The 18,837-nt window shown below is 49.2% G+C and overlaps 1 protein-coding gene across 12 annotated transcripts in view; it reads left to right on the top strand.

Annotated features, from left to right (window-relative positions):
• The window catches only part of PPP2R5C (protein phosphatase 2 regulatory subunit B'gamma), a 132,157-nt gene that overhangs the window by 96,179 nt on the left and 17,141 nt on the right, over nt 1-18,837 (top strand). For 11 of the 12 annotated variants that reach the window (XM_079914253.1, XM_079914249.1, XM_079914252.1 and 8 more), the window contains 7 exons: nt 2,947-3,057; nt 4,055-4,147; nt 4,236-4,366; nt 8,891-8,950; nt 10,744-10,852; nt 12,251-12,304; nt 18,146-18,316. In XM_079914253.1, coding sequence (XP_079770379.1) covers nt 2,947-3,057; nt 4,055-4,147; nt 4,236-4,366; nt 8,891-8,950; nt 10,744-10,852; nt 12,251-12,304; nt 18,146-18,316 — 729 coding nt within the window. The remainder of the gene's footprint in view (nt 1-2,946; nt 3,058-4,054; nt 4,148-4,235; nt 4,367-8,890; nt 8,951-10,743; nt 10,853-12,250; nt 12,305-18,145; nt 18,317-18,837) is intronic. The other variant, XM_079914251.1, reaches the window with a different exon arrangement.

Here is an 18,837-nt window from a genome sequence, read left to right as displayed (position 1 = left end):
TTTGCATTCAAAGCAAGTTGGTCTATGGCCCCTTGCAGGCCCCTGACTCAGCACCTGGGATTCGGTGAATGTGTAGGTGTTGCGGACGGGCTGTAGCTGACTGAACACTGTGCAGTGGGACTTCAACTTTAGGCGGAATCATTAGCTGTACTACAGCAGGTCACTCAGGAATCTCAGCTGACCGGGTGGATCAGTCAGAGTCCTTCCAGAGAAACAGAACCAGCAGGATGGAGACAGACAGAGAGAGACAGAAAGAGGGATGGATGGGTGGATGGATGGGTGGGCGGGTGGGTGGATTTTTGAGGAACTGTCTTATGCCTTGTGGAGTCAGACGGGGCAAATCTGAACTCCGTGAGGCAGGCTCAGACGCGGCCATCCACAGTGGAATTACTTCTTCCTCAGGGAAACCAGTTTTGCTCTTAGAAGACTTTTCAACTGATTGGTTGAGGCCCACCCACGTTCTCCTTTACTTAAAGTCAGCTGATCTAGATGTGACCACAGTTACTAAACGCCAACACAGTGACACTCAGATTGCTGTCTGGTTGAATAATGGGTACTCTAAGGTGTCACACGGGTACGTTTTATTTTTTTCAGCCATCGCCTTTAATCACAATCTGTTATATCTCCCTTCCCTGCCCCTCTGGTTCCAGCTGTCGCACCTAGTTTATCGCTTCAATCCCCAACTCAGAACCTCATCTGTCCCCACCTTCCCCTTGGGCAGCCTGGCCGGCGAGGGACCTAAAGCGGGAGAGGAGGGGCCGAGGGCCACAGCGCCTGTGCCTGATGTCCTGCGGCAGCCTGGCCTCTGCCCGGGCGGCGGCCCCTCCCAGGGGGCATCTGTGCTCTGGAGAGCGTTGGGCTTCCTGAAAGACCCTCCCTGAGGGGCAGCCGTCCCCCTTTGTGCCCCAGCCTCCAGCCCCTGCCCGGGCGAGCTGACCACTGCTCTCTCCCCCCTGACCCCTGCGGCCCTCACGTGCAGCCTCCGAGGTGGCCCGTGTGTGTGCTCCCCTCTAAGTGCCCTGTGCCACGATGTCACGGGCACTCGGGCAAGTCTCCCAGAGAGGCAGCACGGCGGTGCCCACAGACACCTCTGCCCCCGGGGACGCGGCCTGGATCCACCGTCCCCACCCTGGTCTCTGGGTGACTCTTGGAGCCCCCGATCACTGGCTTTGAGGGAGAGGATTGGGAAGCCCCCCAGGAGTGCTGCGCCCCCCTAGGAGTGCCGCACCCCACAGAGGCCTTGGGCTCCTTTCTGACCCTGTCCTCTCCGCACTCCACAGCCAGGGGTGACAGGGCTGGTTCTGCTGCCCCCATCCCCACGCCGCAGGCCCGGAGGAGACGGTGGCTGGGCTCCCAGTGTCCCCTTCTTCTGTTCTGTGGGCTTTGGGATCGGGGGGCCTGGGGACCAGCGGTGGAGGACGCGCCCCTTCTACCGGACAACATCTGTCCCAGCCTGTGTTCACCGGTCACTGTGGTTTGGGAGGCCTCTTGCTGGGCCGTGTGCACACACCCCATTCACCGGTTCCAGACCTCCTCCTCCTCTCTTTACTTACGTCAGAGGAGCATTACTCATATTTCTATTAAAAGATTTCTTTCATTCCTTGTTTCTGGCTTTTAGTTACTCGTTCCAGCCATTCTCTGTTGCTCCCATTCCTGGACTGTCTGCGTCTGCTCCTCTCGCACGACGCAGAGAGCAAACATTTGATGCTCGGCGCTTCTAGAGCCCAGGACTTGGGGAGTGTGTGTTTTTCTTCATGGAAAATGGTGTTGCAGGAAGACAGGATAAAACAAAACGGGTGCCGTGGAGTTTTAGCTTGGTCTTTACAACACTGTTATCCGAACAGCCAGGTTTGCTCTGAACCCTCCGTAGAGGCCCTCGCTGTTGTAGTGGAGTCGGATTCTATCTTGTGGGTCAGGTGTTTTGATTCTGTGCTTCTGGGCTTGGAAGGACGGAGGGCTTTTTTTGATCACTAGAGTCGAGCTCTGTAACTGGCATATGGCGTGTTCAGAGATTCGGTGAGGTAACATATTTAAACTGACTCCGAAAGAAACATAGGTTATAAGTTGGTGATAGTGAAAAACTAGACTTCTACATTGATATCAGGAACCTGTCAATATATGTTGTACTTTATTCATATTAACCATACAGGCAGTAAAATGTACCTGTGCCCCAAAGAATTGTGGATTTTGTGTAGAAAACATGTGTTGTAAATAAAACACGCTGATTTTTATGAAATGGAGATTGACTGGAGCCTGGGGTGTGGGAGAGTGGTGAGGGACAGTACAGGGTGGAGAGCAGAGCAGAGGGCCATGAGGCATGCAAGGGAATCGTCCAGACTTTGTGTGTCCCGTCCAGTCCCTGGGCACACGGACCAGGCTGTCCCATGACATGACGACTCCTCTCCTTGCTAACATTGCGGCCCTTTCCCTGGAAACGATCCTCTAGCCACCCACCTGGGAGTTACTCTGTCTTGACTTGCCGCTCTCATCACTGTCACTGCAGAGGACTTTGGCAGGGAAGCTGTTCACGACCTCCGGTGTGAAGCGGCCTCTGCCATTTTCTCACCGTTTTCACTTCTTTGATCTCTGCTGTTTCTTTCGTAATCTCACCCTTTTCTTACTAGCGCTTTGAACTTTTCTCCTTGCTCTGCACTTACTGGATATAACAAAGGCCTTAGGTGTCATCCCTGCCCATCAGCATCTGTTGGCACTGGTTATCTGAAAGGTCAGGCAGGAACCTTGGTGGCTGGCTGTCCACGGCCGTGGGTCTAGCTGTGGCTTTGACCCAGGCTCTCAGGACCCACACCACTTCCGAATTTTGAGAATAAGGACGAGCCAGATAACCATTGGAAGCAGTTATCATTAGAATTCCTTAAGATTGTTTTAAATGTTCTCTGTAAATATTTTTAATGTCCTGGTTATAATTATAGGATATGTGGATTTTAGTTTGCAGTTAACATGTTTCGAACATTACCACCTTCCTCCAACCCTACGGGAGCAGAATTTGACCCAGAGGAAGACGAGCCAACGTTAGAAGCAGCCTGGCCTCACCTGCAGGTACTGGATTCTGGGGGTGCACCAGACACAGAAGGGCGGGGGTCAGCGTGGGGTCGGGGGGTTCTCCGAAGCAGGAGCCCTGGGCCTGGGCCTCTCCAGCTGGTCGCAGATGGGCCTCTGCACTTCGGTGTCATAGACCCTGCAGACCTGTACGTGTGAGAGAAGTATTTTAGCAAAAGAGAGAACATTTAATGGCTCTTTGTTTGGACGCTCGGCAGAAACTACAAAGTGACAGAATTGCCAGTATATTTTCAGTGCCAGTGACCGTGGGATTGAGGGCGGAGGTCTTACGCGAACATTCCTCAGTGTGTGTGCCCGCTGTGCGCCCCGAGGCCCATCTGCTTGGCTGACGCCTTTTTTCTAACACGTTTTTAAGGAGAAAGATCGATTGGGCAGGGCGCATGCCCCCCTGCCCCGAGCTAGATCCGGAGGTCTGGGTCAGCTGAAGGAGGGGAGATGGGGAGGTGAAAAACCTGGGAAGGAGCTCGATGGAGAACAGACAGGAAAGGCCATCTCGGTAGCAGAACGTCCCCTCCCACAGTGTCATGTGTAACCATTCGTGAAGGGGGAGGAACGTCCCGGCCCCGGGTGACTGTGTCTGTGACCTGCTCACCTAACACTCCCAGCTTCCTGTCCACCTGGCTTTCTGCTGGGACACTTGGAGGTGACAGGCTGCAAACCCCACCTGGGATTTGGTCACAGCCCGGCTTATGGCTGCTGTGCACTGTGGTCTCTGAGCATTGGTGACAACAGCCATGGAAATCATTTGTGGAAATGCCATTTAAGGGTGTAGTCTGTGGTTCTTAGCTAATAACTAAAACAATTACCATCACCCGTTATAATTAAGCCATGTGATTTGACATAAATCCTTTAGACATGTGCCCTTTTTTTTAAGGCTGATACTTGCAGACAAAGATTCAACTCATGGTGTATTTTTAATCTCCATTTAATAAAATCCCATGTTATTTGACTCACTGTGGTTTTTCTTTCCTCCTAGCTTGTTTATGAATTTTTCTTAAGATTTTTAGAGTCTCCAGATTTCCAACCTAATATAGCGAAGAAATATATTGATCAGAAGTTTGTATTGCAGGTAAGGTGCAAGTTAGCTGAAACTACAAACGCTGTAATCCACCGTTAGAGAGAATACCGCATCACTGAGTGTCTTTTTCTTCTTGAAGCTTTTAGAGCTCTTTGACAGTGAAGATCCTCGCGAGAGAGATTTTCTTAAAACTACCCTTCACCGAATCTATGGAAAATTCTTAGGCTTAAGAGCTTACATCAGAAAACAGATAAATAATATATTTTATAGGTAAGTCAGTGTGGGGGTGACATTTCCCTTTTGCATGTGACGCTCCTGTTCACACTCGATGTCCCACCTCGTCGTTGGCTGTAGCAAAGTGGCTGGGCAGCAGGAGCGGCCGTTCCTGAGCAGCGGGCTCGTCGTTGGCAGGTGGGCCCCATCTATACCTCCGCCTCTGCGCTGGGCAGGGCCGCCTTCCCTCTGTGCCTGCTTCCCTCCTTCCGCCCGCCCCCCCCCACACACCCGGTGTTTGTTCCGGCTTTTACCGTTAGGCCCGGTCATCCTGAACGTGGTTCCTTCTGTGTGGATGAATCGCTCCCTCCAGAGCCAGCGGTTTCCTCACACCTGTGTGGTGCTCGTTCGTCCCCGCTGAGTCTCAGTGAAAGAGGGAAGGAGTGAGGAGTGAAGTGGGGAACCTTTGGAGACTCCTGCCGTGCACTGCTGGAAGCAGTGGCTGAGGCAGCGCGGTGTTCAGCGGTCGCAGCCTCCCCAGGCCTGCAGGACCACAGAGGCCTGGCTCTGTTTCAGTGGGGAGGACCCTGCCCCAGGGCTCCTGGAGGAATGTTCTGACAGTCCAGCTCAGTGTTCAGCCTGACCCCGTGACCCCTCACACAGCCTCCCTGTCGCCACCCCTCTGAGTCGCAGAGTCTTAACGCCCTTCCATCTGCCGGCTCCTATGCCGACACGCTCCTTGGACAAGCGGGTGCAGGTCCTGGGCGAGCCCTCGGGTGCCCCTCAGGCTCCGGGCTCCTTCCACACCAGGGCCTCGCAGCCTCGCCTGATCCTCCTGGAACGTTCTCACGTTCCCTTCCACCAGCCCTTCTCCTCACCCGCCCAGGCTTCCGGAGACATCCCTGCGCCAGGGAGGCTCGCAGCTTGGCGGACGGTCCGGCCTCCTGGGAGGGCAGGCATCGAGCCAGCGCTTATCTCACAGCCCCAGCCCCAGCTTCCTACCTGGCTTCTGGGGGCTCCAGGTGAACGTTGATGGATGAAACCGTCAGTGTGGTTTCTTCTCTGTCCCTGGAATGCTCACTGCACGAGCAGTTGACTCCATGAGTTTTTAGGGGACAGCTTACCCCACGTGCCCCGCACTCCAGGATGCCGCAGGCAGTGAGGAGTCCTGGCGGTGACGGGCGGCCAGCCCCTGCTGTCCCTCGCCCTGCCTGCCTGCGGTCGCGAGGTCCAGCGCCCTCCTTATCTTCGCACGTGATGTGGCCTTCGGGTGTCGGAACCTCCAGCTTGCATGTGGCTTCCCTTCAGACTCCCTCCAAGCTCCCCACAGCCCGTTTATATGATGGAGCTCAGGCTGGACACACCGGCTTAGGTGGTGGCATCGTGTTTCCTAAATGTTATATTCCTATTTTGTATTTCTTGGTGTCGTGTTTCCTTTATAACAAGACTGTTCCTTGGCCGACGTACTTATCTATCAAAACGTAGCATACACTATTTAATCAACAGCAGACAGGTAGGATTTCAGTTCCAGTCTTTTAGGCTAAAATGGAAGCTCTGCCTGAAGGTTTCTTCCCTGCTCACATAGGTTCTGTGCAGAATCACCAGTCAGTGCCTGCCTCATTCATACCTTAAGGAACCCCGACTTAGTAACTGAACTACCTAACTAGGCTGTTGTTCAGAAGTTACGGAGTGCAGCTCGACTCTCGCTGAGCACTCAGTGCTGGAGTGTGTGGTGTCCTCGTTTTGTTTTCGGGAGTCTTTTCTGTAAAAACCGTTCCTGATGCGTCCGATCAGGAGGAAGCAGGTCCTGTGGATCCCACAGCCGGCCTGACTCTCCACCTTCAGCACCGCCCCCTCCTCATTCCATGTGAGAAAAATTGCAGATGATCTCGAGAGCTGTATTCCGCTCATCTGCGTCCCACGGGGTGTAGCTGCGGCTGGTTAGACAGTATTTCAGGCGTGTTTGGTTGACCTTCCTGGAAGTGTTAGTGTGAGGTTCCTACTTACTTCTGTGGGTTCTCACTCCAGTCAGCATCTTCACAGGTGCGTTAAGTGCAGCTCTGGGTGAGGGATCCTGCCTGCTTGGCACACAGTGGAGCCTGAAGGTTGGGTGGCAGGTGGAGCCCGGGCTTCAGTTCTCTCTGCTGCCGAACAAACCCCCGCGGCTTGGGAGCTTAAATCAGCGTTTGCCATTGCTCTCATTCTGTGACCTGCCCGGGCGGGGCTCCGTGAACGTGAGCGGGCAGCCCCGGGACCGAGTTCTGCAGTGGCTGCCCGTGCTCCTCAGGGCTTGGCCGGGGCCTGGTGCGCACCGGCCTCGTCCCTTTGTACCGGTCAGAGCCACTTAGGGAATTGAGGACAGCCCAGCTTCGAGGGGGAGTGACTTCCACCTCTGCGTGTGCGGCACAGAACACGTCCTCCAGGAGGGAGAGGAATAGATGGCGAGACTGTCCCTCACAGGCAGGTTCCAGCTCAGTTTGGGGAGAGTCCTAGTTCCTTTTGGCTGAAAGAGGGAGGCATACTGTAGCCTGCTCTGCATGGGCCCTTAGGGCTTCCCTCCTGTTTTGCACCCCACTTTCTTGTTTCCCTCTGGAAAAGAAAGAAGGGGAGCTACACGTACATTCTCTTTCCTGTACCTACTCCAAATCTACAAAATAGTCGGGAATGAAGAATTTACCGATGAGAATATAGCAATGTTGATCTAGGAAAACAAAATGGCTTTTGGCTAAAGGCTGCCCTTATTTAAATGTTAGTACTGCTGGAGACAGATCACAAGTGGTGCCCAGGGGCTCGGCCACCTCCACATGCCGAGCACCCAGGCTTCAGGAGCCTCGCCCACCTGCTGCCTGCACAGCCCTCCAGGTGTAAACAGAGGAAGAGGGACTGAAGTTGGGTGGTTGCACTAGTACTTTGTACATCTAAACTGTTTTAAGTATTTCAAATAAAACAGGTGAAGTGAAGGGAGCCTCAGGTGGAGTTTCACAAACAAACTAAAGCACCTCCCCGTGGAGATGCCCAGGGAGGCTGGGGCTCCCATGAGGCCGGCTTCCCACCTCAGGGCAGGGGCAGTGGCGGGGCCGACGTGTCTGAGGCTGACACGGGTGCCCCACGCGCAGCGCAGCCTGTCCCCTGCTGCCCTTGATCTGACCAGCCGGGCTGCCGGGGTCCATCACGGGTACTTTGCCGCCTCGGCTCCGTGCTGTGGCCGCATTTGTTTCCGTGTCACTGTGTTTTGCTGCTCACTGGTTCTGACCCCGGTCCCTGTGGTCTCAACTCCAATCTGTCTAAGCTGGTGTCTGAGCCTCCGTGTGCCTGCCTTGCCCGCCCGTCGCCCACCTTTGTTCTAGCCAAACGGGCTCTCTCCTCGCTCCGTGCCCCCCCTTTGAAAGATCTGTCAAAAACCAGAGACGTTAGACCCGCTCCTCAGGAGTACGTCACACGTTGTGGGCGTTTGACCTGTTCTGGACCTTACGGTCACTCTTCCGTTTGTTTCAAACAGGGACAGTGAAAAATTTTAATCATCACAAACACTTATTTTCGGCCTAGAGCTGGCTCTAAACTAGTAGTTTTTGTCTGATAGGCAGGAACCTTTCTCAGACCCCAGACACCTCTCGCTTCAGGCGGAATTCGCTGTGTGTTGGTTTAGCCTGACGCCAGGTGACGCCTCTCGCTTCAGGCGGAATTCGCTGTGTGTTGGTTTAGCCTGACTCCAGGTGCGCCAGGCTGTGGGGCAGGAGCAGCTTGTTTCTGAGGAGTCCTTGGAGAGAGAAGATGCTTTCCTGCTTCCTGTCCCTGTTCCCTCTCCCTGGGCCCAGTTTATTCAGCAGTCGTGTTTCAAGCACCGGTCAGATACCAGGCTCGGCCCTATAGCACCAGGGGCGACACGGTAACGATAAGTCGTCGTCCCCATCCTCAGGCTGGCACAGGGTGCAGGAGCTGCTGGGAGCCCCAGGGAGCGTGCGCAGGGGCCCCAGGGAGTGCTTTCTTGGGGCAGGTGAGTCGGGCTACTCAGATGGGTGTTTCAGAAGACGGCACTTGAAGCAGCACAGGGAAAGTGTGACGTGTCAGTGAGGAAGTAGGGGAGACGACCCCAGTGGTGAGGAAGTAACTTGTACCCTTTGCAGAGACTGTGCTAAATATTGGAGGCTTTAAATTGAGTAAGATGTCAACTTAGGCTGAAATGCAGCAAAAAATAAAATGGATTAAGCGATGGATAGAGATGTATGTGTGATAAAGCAAACAGCAAGTTGTTCGCTGTCAAATCTGGGTGGTTGAAATACAGGTGATCACTGTAAACATCTTTTCACTTTATGTCTGAAACTTTCAAAATGAAACGTTAGGGAGACATTTGAGCAAGCCCATGCCCTCTGCCCTCCAAGTGTCTGCATGTCCAGGCTTTGCGGAGTCTCTCTGGTAACACTTAGCAGAGCCCCCGGAACGGTTTTCACAAATAGATTTGCTTATTGTTGCCTGGCTACGTGGTTTTCTTCCTAAAAGCATTGTTTTCGTATTCAGAGGATTTTAGTCTTTTCCAGCCATTATTTCAGTGTCTAATTCTAAATGACAAATTGCTTTTTCTAGATTTATTTATGAAACAGAGCATCACAATGGCATAGCAGAATTACTGGAAATACTGGGAAGGTAAGTTGTCTCTTTGTTGTCGGTAGCGAAAGGCCTTAGATGGGATTTATGCCGAAATGATCCAGTTCATTGCATTCCACAGCCCCCTCCCCAAGGCAAGGCAATTTAAACCGTTCTCTAAAAGGACGTAAAGAAGCCTCACTTAATGGCCGGGGCTGGTGAGCTCTTGGATCAGAACTGAATGACACTAAATGACAAACCTCTCCCATCCCTATGGTTCCACACGTAGATTCTGTTTCATGTACCTCAGGAGCATCGCTATGGGAACACAATTTCAATTATTTCCTCAAGAGCAGTGTTAAAAATAGTTACATTAAGAAGGTTTATATTTGACACTTAGAAGAAAAATAGGTCATTTATTATACATTTGGGGTATCGAGTAAATGCTAACGTGTCGCTTTGATTTTATAAATTTTTCATATGTATACTTATAAAATAATTAACATTTCAAAATTTCATCGTCTTAATCCAGGTAGAGTTCTTGCTTGCTACCTTTTTTTTTTTTTTTTTTTTAATCAATGACCTATAGGTTTTCTGTCAGACCTCCTAACTCACTGATTCCCAGACAGAGTTCCTCAGGGTTCCACGGCTGAATAAGCTCGGAAGTGCTTCTTCCGCAGCACCTTACTTGGGGATTCAGTGTATGTTAGCAGCTAAAGGTTTTGAGGAGTCCTGCAGGGGAGAAGCTGTACTCGTGCTTCATCTAGCGATTCCCAGAACTATCTGAACACAGTAAGCTTTTCAAAGGAACACTGTTGTCATCTGGTAGATCTATGGTCCAGCCCTTCTGAAAACAACTCTCCTCGCTGTTTCAGATATAATGTAAAACAAATGACGGTCCTCGTGGAGAACTCTACACTGACATATTCCTGGGATTCTCTCTCCCAGCAGAGTGTAGTGAGTGCTTGAGTCGGTGCCCTTACTAGCTGTCCGGCCTTACTTAACCACTCTCGCCTCCCGTTTCCTTGTCTATAAAATGGCAGTATACTCATATTCACGTCTGAGGTTGTTGCAGGGCTGGGGTGAACTGAGTAAAGTGTCCAGAGAGCCTGCCACACCGCACGCAAGGGCCTCAGAGGTCCTCTCTTGTTCCCTCATTTGAACGCACACACCATCCTGGAGGCCACTTCAGGTTAACCCTGCCTGCAGCTCCCATGTGGCCCAGGCTCATGAAGGAGGGACCAATTTAGAAATCGCTTGAACTGCTTCGACAGCTCGCAGGAACTTATACCGCGTTATAATGCCAAATAGATAAAATACTTGATGTCACAAACAAAAGCTTCAGCTTGGAGGTTGAGAGCAGGGGACCCCCTTTCCTTGCGGAAGGGGACAGCTTTCTCGTTGATTTTGAAACAACGCCAGTTTGCACACTCAGACCCTGTTCTGCCAGCACTCGCGTGAGGCAGGGTCTCTCTGGGAAAGTGTGAATTCCTGAAGATGGTGAAGGCCGGAGGAAGGTGCCGGTGTTCCACCCGAGCTACTACCCGGTCTTCATGCCCTGCCTAAGGAAGGAGGTTTTGCCCCCAGAGACCCCTGCTCTTCTGGGTAGCTGCCTGTACACTCAGAATTTTTAAATTGTCCTGTAGTTACAAGATAAAAGTGACTGTGCTTCCCTGAAGGTGTTTAATGATCTTTTAATTTCTGCTACTCTCCTCCCTCCTTTTTTCCGGCACACATGGTTGGCTTGCTGGTTTTCATGCTGAAAACAAAAACTGAAAGAAAAACAGAAAGATTATGTTTTTCAATCTGGAACTTGTAAATATTCAAACTTTGGATAAATTCTGTTTTCACAGTATAATTAATGGATTTGCCTTACCACTGAAAGAAGAGCACAAGATTTTCTTATTGAAGGTGTTATTACCTTTGCACAAAGTGAAGTCTCTGAGCGTCTACCATCCTCAGGTAAGGGCTCCTCCGTGACGTTGGTGGGCCCGGAGCTCGTCCGTCTCTGCTTGGACATCAGTGAACTCGGGATACTGAGCCCCAGCCTCTAACTGGGAGTGTTTTGTCTCGTATATCACAGCGTTGACTTGGGTGTCAGGGTGCTGGTGATGAGCGAAAGGATAAGGGAGTAAAGAGAGATTGCTTTTGAGAAAATCAGAAAAACCTCAGGAAAGGAGAATTTCAAAATTGGTTGTAAGCACTGAGAAGGGAGTGGCTCACGCGAGGAAGGGGTCAAGGAAGACCTCTCTGGAAGGCTTCCTGTGGTGGGATTGAAACCTAGCACCTCAAAGACAACGCCTCTCTGTCCACGGCCAGTAAAATGGCTTAAGAAAAAGTGGTTTGGGGACTTCCTGGCGGTCCAGTGGTTAGGGCTCCGTGCTTCCACTGCAGGGGGCATGGGTTCGATCCCTGGTCAGGGAGCTGAGATCCTGCATCCTGTGCAGCGTGGCCAAAAAAAAGTATATATTTCTAAAAAGAAAGAAAGAAAAGGGTTTTTTTAAAAAACTGTGGGGTTTTTATAACTTTGAAAACTGAAAACCTGATCCATGAGTGGTTTCTATCTGGTTGGTCAGCTGCATTTCCCCAGGAAGTCTATGTTTTCCTTCACTCTTCCTATTGTAAGTTCCGTGCAGACAGAATGTAAGCTACACTGACTGCAGCGCAGAAGGTTCTGGGGAGATGCCCGCCGTCACTGTGGGTGCAGGGTGGGTGGTCCCCACGTCTGGGTCCAAGGACCAAGAACCCCCATTCTGCGGGACCTCCCTCGGGGAGTTTGCCTCATGGCATCAGAAGATGTATCCTTAGACGGTTCTAATGACACTGGCTTCCTGGGAAATCTTTCACTTAGAGTTTTTTCCTCTGATTCCTATTGCCTGGTAATATCTTTACATCCAGCCAGTTTGTTACCGTGTTAGTTGTCCTGTATTAGAAATTAATAGTTTAGGAATTTAAGATGGAAACAGATTTTAATTTGCTTTTTCCCAGCAGTTAGATTACTTGTCCATTACAGTCTCCAAAAAGGGCACCAGAAAACTCCCACCAAACCTGGCCTGGCTTGTCGGTGTTGGTTTAAAAGACTGTCTCCTGGTTTATTTTAGTTTTCTGATGTTCCTTTTGCAGTTGATCTGTGTTGCACACTGATCCTGGGGTCCCTCCCTCAGAGCCCCTCCCAGAGCCTCCAGCGGGGCCACTGGACGGAGCCTGTGTCCACCCAGGAGAAGGGCTGTGGGGGACATTGCGGGCAGGGGACAGCACTGATCACATCCCGCCCTGTCTCCCCACAGGAAGATGTCTAACGGTGGTACAGCATTTCCATGTTAAAATGGAATATTAATACTTTTTCTCCTCTTACTGTAGCTGGCATACTGTGTAGTGCAGTTTTTAGAAAAGGACAGCACCCTCACTGAACCGGTAAGTACACCCTCTCTGGTCAGGGCCTTGTGATACAGTGTGTGTGTCTTAAGTGTCAGTATCGCAGTCTGGCTGCTTCCCCAAGACAGCTTCTTCATCTTAAGTTATAACACTAGTGAACACAAACTGATTTCATTCCTGTGTTACAAGTTTTCAAACTGTAGTGATTTTAATTACAAGTTCCCTTGTCGAAGTGATTGTTCCTGTAAGAAGATGGCCGTCTTCTCCCTCATTGCGTTTTACTCTGAACGGCGTCCTGCTAAGTCATGTGCGGTTTAATACTCCCACGTCGCTTGGTTGAACAGCATAGGTCACTGACTTCAGCCAGAGGCATTGTAGCAAGGGTTCAACATGCTTATTTATACTAAAGAGATTTTACTGTCTTGAAAATTCTTTCCAAGTTATGGTGTCACTATTTTATGGTCATTGGATCATAAATGAACATTAGATTGCTACTGGTCAGTGTTTAGATTTCTAAGTTTCTTGGCATTTTATCTTTATTAAAAATAAAAAGGCTATTGTAGCCAAGATTCACAAAGTCCGGTGTGTCAGGTGCCAGTTGAAGCACATGAATACACTTTTTTATCAGCTTTACTGAGATGTAATTCACATGCCATACAGCTCACCCACTTAAAATGTATGATTCATATGGTAGACCTACGTTTTATATTTCTTGTGGACTCAATCAGGAATTAGGATATAGCCTAGAATATAGTCCTATACACATAATATATCCTTAGAAAATACTTAGTAGTAATTTGATAATTATTAGTATCATGATTTAAATTAGTAGATATAGTACACGAACAAATTTTGTTCTGTATGTGACCTGCTTTTCATATGATGGTGTACAATGGCTTTTGTTTACTTCTCACCAACCATCTTGCACCTTGCAATTTGGAGTTTTAGTCCTCAGCATTAAAATGTTTTTGGTGTTTCTTCCTGTTCCAGGACAAAAATCAGAAAAATCAAAGGTATTTGTTTAATAACTTGCTGTACTTAAAAAAAAAAGTACGATTCAATGGTTTTTGATATACTGGGTGATTAATTTTTTCAATTGTGGTAAAATATTCTATATAACAAAACTTTCTGTTGTAAGCGTGCCGTTCAGTGGCGTTAATGACATTCACGCTGTTGTGCACCTGTCACCACTGTCTCTAAAACTTTATCATTGCCCCAAACAGAAACTCTGTCTTCATTAAATAGTAACTCCCCACTTACCCTCCACCCTCCCCCTGATGACCTCGAGTCTACTTTCTGTGCATTTGACTGCTCTAGATACCTTACGTAAGTGGAGTCATACAGGATTTGTCCTTCTGTAACTGGCTTATTTCACTCAGCGTAATTTGCTCAAGGTTCACCTATATGGTTGCGTGTGCCAGAAATTCACTCCTTGTTGTGGCTGAATAGTATTCCACTGTATGGCTAGACCACATTTTGTTTATTCATTTATCTGTCAATGGAAATTTGAGTTGTTTCCACATTTTGGCTGTTGTGAATAATACTACTATGAACATGTGTGTGCAAATCCCTGCTTTCAGTCACTTTGGGTATATACCCAGTAGTGGGACTGCTGAATCATATGGTAATTCTGTGTGGTTAGCTTTTTGAGGAAATGGCATACCACTTTCCACAGCAGCTGCACCATTTTGCATTCCCATCCGCGGTACACAAGGCTTCCAGTTAATCCACATCCTCGCCAACACTTGTTATTTTCCATTCTTTTTTATTATAACCATCCTAGTGAGCGTTTTTTGATTTGCATTTCCCCAATGACTAGTGACCTTGGGCATCTTTACACATGTGTGTTGGCCATTTGTGTTTCTTCTTTGGAGAAATATCTTTAAATTCATTGCCCATTTTTTAATTGGGTTGTTTTTACTATTGAGTAACAAAGCAAGAAGTATTAGATGCTAGTTTAAACATTTGAACATTCTTTTAAAAGTCACTATTGGACCAGAAAAGGTAAATATTGTAATTCCTGAGTCTTTCCTGTCCCTTTAGTGGTCTTGCACAGGTTTCTTGTGAAATTTTAATTTTTATAGTTAAAAAAAATAAAAATTCTTAATACTGTATTCTTGAATTAAACTGCTTCTGATCTCTCCTCTCTTTTTAAGCTTTTAAATTCTGTGTAGCCTCCCCCATCGCACCCCAAAATTCAGGAAAAGCCCCTGGTCATATCCCTCAGCTGCTGCCTGTGGAGGTGATGGAGGCTGCCCTGCTCTGCAGCCCCTTTCAGAGTGACCCATCCCCGTACCCCATCCCTGGGGTCTCCTCGCGCCTCTGCCTCAACTCTGTCCAACATTCTGGAAGCCCCCAAGAAAATGTACCAAATCTTATCAGACTTCAGTATCACACAAAGTATTTACTCCAACTTAGGGTGAGGATGTGTTATTTTATGCTCCTACTAAACTGAAGACATGTTCAGATAGGGAAAGAAAAATGAGATGGCCCTGATAATTTAAAAAGCCCTCTTTAATATTTTTCTTCAGTGGTGACACATCCTTATTCCTATCTGTGTTCGATGGTCTTCTCCAAACTAAAGTACCATGTGAAGAAACCCTAACACATACTCTGCCCTTTTCCGATTTCAAAAATAAGGAGAGAAAGAGTGTGCGGTTTTCTGCGATGATTTCTCTTGGTGCATGTTTCTCATACTCTCTAGTGGCGAAAGAATTCACCGAGTGTTACCCCACATTTCTCACGGCCTCAGGGTCCCCGCCCCCCCGAGCCCACTCCCTGCAGGTCCCGGTCCCCCGGCCCCGTCTGTCAGAGCCTGGTCCTAATCCTGCTCCAGCAAGACTCAGTGTGCGCATCCCACCCTCTTCTGTCTTCCACCCGAAAGTAATGTGAAAGCCGATAACGTTTATAAATTCCCACGAATAACGCTAATACAGCTTCGCAGGAGTGAGGGCTTTTAACTGCGCTTGGCTACAAGGCAGGAGACGATGTGCTGGCTTCGGTGGGGTCCTTCCATCTTCAATGGTAGATAGAAAACCCTGACTCGGCACGAGCACAAAGCCACCTCAAGCCCCCTACGCCCAGTCCCCAATATTTCCTCCCAGAACCACTTCATCTCTTGATCTCCTGCAGCAGAGGTAACATAATTGCTCTCTGGATTACAGAAGGCAGATGAATTTTCTGCACGTTAAAAATGTTCAGAGCCTCGCCTCAGTAAATTCCTTCCTTTGAAACTTCATGTATTATGACAACACAAAGCCCGTTTTGTCTTACTTCAGCATCGAAAGCATGTAGGTAATTAGATGAAGGTGTAAACTCTCGCGAAGGTGCTGGGAAGGGCAGTCGGCATACGTGTGCGTCTCGTGGTCCTGCACCTGTGGCACCCCGAAGTCTGTGTGTGTCCAGGCTCAGGAATTTTTAAAGTCTGATCCGTTTAAAAGACGTTTGTTGCTCCTGTCCTGTAACCTGTAACTACTATTTTTATTTGTAAACGTTGTACAGTGCCCAAGAGCTTTCTGGGCACGTCGAACACTTTTCCACCCACCTGTCTCTTGAGGCTGATTGAGTTTTACTCTGTGGCCTTTTTCCCTGGTGTTGCAGGACAGGAGAGGGGCTCCTTGGGACGCCAGGCTCGCCTGCCTTCCCTAGCCACCGCCTCCCCCCCGCCCCGGGAGCAGGCCGCCCATTGGGTTTCCCCAGGAAAGCTCAATCCTGAAGTGCGCCCAGCCCCAGGCAGCCATTGTTGGCTCAGAGTAGCATTCCCCGAGCGGACTCCCGCTCTGCAAAATGCAGGCACCCTCGGAAGCAGCTGAAACGTTGGGTATTGGTCATAGGTCATTCCGAATAGTGTGAAAAGTAAGCCCAGCATATACCTCTGATTCCAGAAATAATACCTTTTCCAGAGACATCAAACAGCTAAATCAATTGTGTCCTGTAGTTCACAGCTTAATGTATTTCTCCTAATAAAATTCCATTTGCCAAATGACGAGGAATGGTGGATTTGTGACGTGATTTGCATCTGCTGTGTTCTTAAAAGTGATGCCAATACACAGAGTCTAGTAGGTACCCAAACACCTGTTAAATGGTTTTGAACAAAAAGTAGGAAAATCATTAAATGATGCATTTTTAAAAATAATCTCTATTTTTTTTTAATTAATTAATTTATTTTTGGGCTGTGTTGGGTCTTCGTTGCTGCTCGTGGGCTTTCTCTAGTCACGCTGAGCGGAGGCTACTCTGCGTTGCGGTGCGCAGGCTTCTCATGGCGGTGGCTTCTCTTGTTGCAGAGCACAGGCTCTAGGCACGTGGACTTCAGTAGTTGCAGCACGCGGGCTCAGTAGCTGTGGCTCGCGGGCTTTAGAGCGCAGGCTCAGTAGCTGTGGCACACGGGCTTAGTTGCTCCGCGGCATGTGGGATCTTCCCGGACCAGGGCTCGAACCCGTGTCCCCTGCTTTGGCAGACGGATTCTTAACCACTGCGCCACCAGGGAAGTCCAATAATCTCTCTTTAAAGACAGTTGTGTCATAAATTTTTACGTCAGACTTCAAAACTAGGAGCACTTTTAGAGTAAATTTTGGAGTTTTATAAAGTGTAAAAATGTAAAAGATTATCCAGGAGCCTGAAGGTCAAAAGCATAAGATAGAATCGTCCTAAATGAATGTTGTTGAAAAGCCCCTTGTTTTTAACCGCGGTGAGGACTCAGGCTGGCCTGTGAGCACAGCTGGCATGATCTGCAGAGCCAGAAATGACTAGTGCATGGAAACCACCACCAATCTGGAAGCATGAGCATTTGCAGTGATGTTCACAGCAGTCCTGAGGCCGGGGGGCCGGGATGACGCGTCCAGAGATCGCTGTGATAAGGCTAAACGGCTGCTTGAAGTAACCGGTTGCAGTTGTGCAGTTAGGTGTGCAAGTATGTGTGTGTGCTTCACATATACGAACAAAGTGTCTTGGATCACTGTGCTATTTTAGGTAGCTAAACTCTCAGGGGTATTGTTAATCTGCATTCCAAGTCTGATATTTTGGGTGAAGAACCTTTCCTGGTAGGAAATTTGGGAACTGCAGGAACACGATAACAGAAAGGTTGCCCGGCAGAAGCTGCCTGTCTGATGGGCACGGAACACAGTGCCCAGCACTCACCAACCGGGAGGCTGCTGCCGCCCGACGGGACGTGCCTCGCAGGGAGCGGCTTCACGGGCCTGCTCTGGGTGGGGCCCCAGCCAAGGCCAGGCTGCCGCCCATTCGCTGCGGCAGCAACTTCTCAGGCACGTGCGTGGGTCTAGTAATAAAGTCTTCTCAGCAGCCCCAGGGCGAGGGTTCTCGTGCCCCCAGACTTTGATGAGGGCTGTGGGGCACCGAGGGGTGGGCACCCGCCCGTGGCCACACACAGAGGGCTTGCTAGCATCAGTGCTTGACATCTCTCTTTCCGATGTGTTTTAGCATGACTGAAAACACTGTGTACGCACACTGTGTATGTATGTCTGTGTACAAATATATATGAACAGTCAGTTAATTTGAGAGAGAAGCCGACTGTGCCTCTGTGTATATGTCTCCACACTAAGATATATATATGAATTCACATGCTCTGTGTTTCTCCGCTGGTCTTGTTCTCTCTGAACTCTCCTACCTGCCTCTTTTTTTTTTTTTAAGGATCTGAGTCTTACTGAGATGGTAGTTAATCAGAGTGGTTCACATAAATTAAAACTGTGATTCTGAAGTATATAAAATTAGACCTACCTCTCTAATTATAAAAAACCGACATTCTGATTTACTGAATCACTGTTCCTTCTACAAGGAAAAAAGCGCCACCTCGTCTTGTGGCTTTGCAGAGGGGGCGCCTTACTGAGGAAACAGGGCGTCACACTGTGTGTGTCTCTTCCTTAGGTGGTGATGGCACTCCTCAAGTACTGGCCAAAGACTCACAGCCCAAAAGAAGTCATGTTCCTAAATGAACTAGAGGAGATTCTAGATGTCATTGAACCGTCAGAGTTTGTGAAGATCATGGAGCCTCTCTTCCGGCAGTTAGCCAAGTGTGTCTCCAGTCCCCACTTTCAGGTATGCGGCCCGGAGACGGTGGGCTCGTGTCACTTCCCTTTGGAGCTGGTAGGTCGCGGTGTGGAGCTGGTCATGTTTTGCTTTTCGGGTAATTTGAAGGTAATATTCAAGCTTTTGCTTCAATGAATTTCAGAGTAAGATCCTGAGACTTCAGCTCTACAACATACACTCTAGCACCTCGTCCCCCCTTGTCACTGAAAACGTGTTTCTCCATAAGAGTAATTAAAGACAGCTTCTCTGTAAACGACCTCTGGCTCTCTGTTCACTGGGTTCCCAAACGCACACAACATTATTCTCCACAACTTGAGTGGTCGATGCTCATGGAGAAGATAAAACTGTTTAGCTTTGCGTTCCCTCCCTCCATGAGCTCTTCATTTCTGACATATACGAGTTTGTGTCCCTTTACGCTTTAAAAAACAGTAATGGTTCTGATTTTTGTACCTTCCACATTCCTGTGTGAGAGGTGCCTCGGTCATGCCACTTCCCACTTTTCCTGATTTCCTCCTCACACCTTCCAAGCC

This window comes from Stenella coeruleoalba, assembly GCF_951394435.1.
Source record: "Stenella coeruleoalba genome assembly, chromosome: 2".
Classification (NCBI taxonomy): Eukaryota; Metazoa; Chordata; class Mammalia; order Artiodactyla; family Delphinidae; genus Stenella; species Stenella coeruleoalba.
Note: the sequence above shows the minus strand (reverse complement) of the source record. Positions and strands in the feature narration are given on the sequence as shown.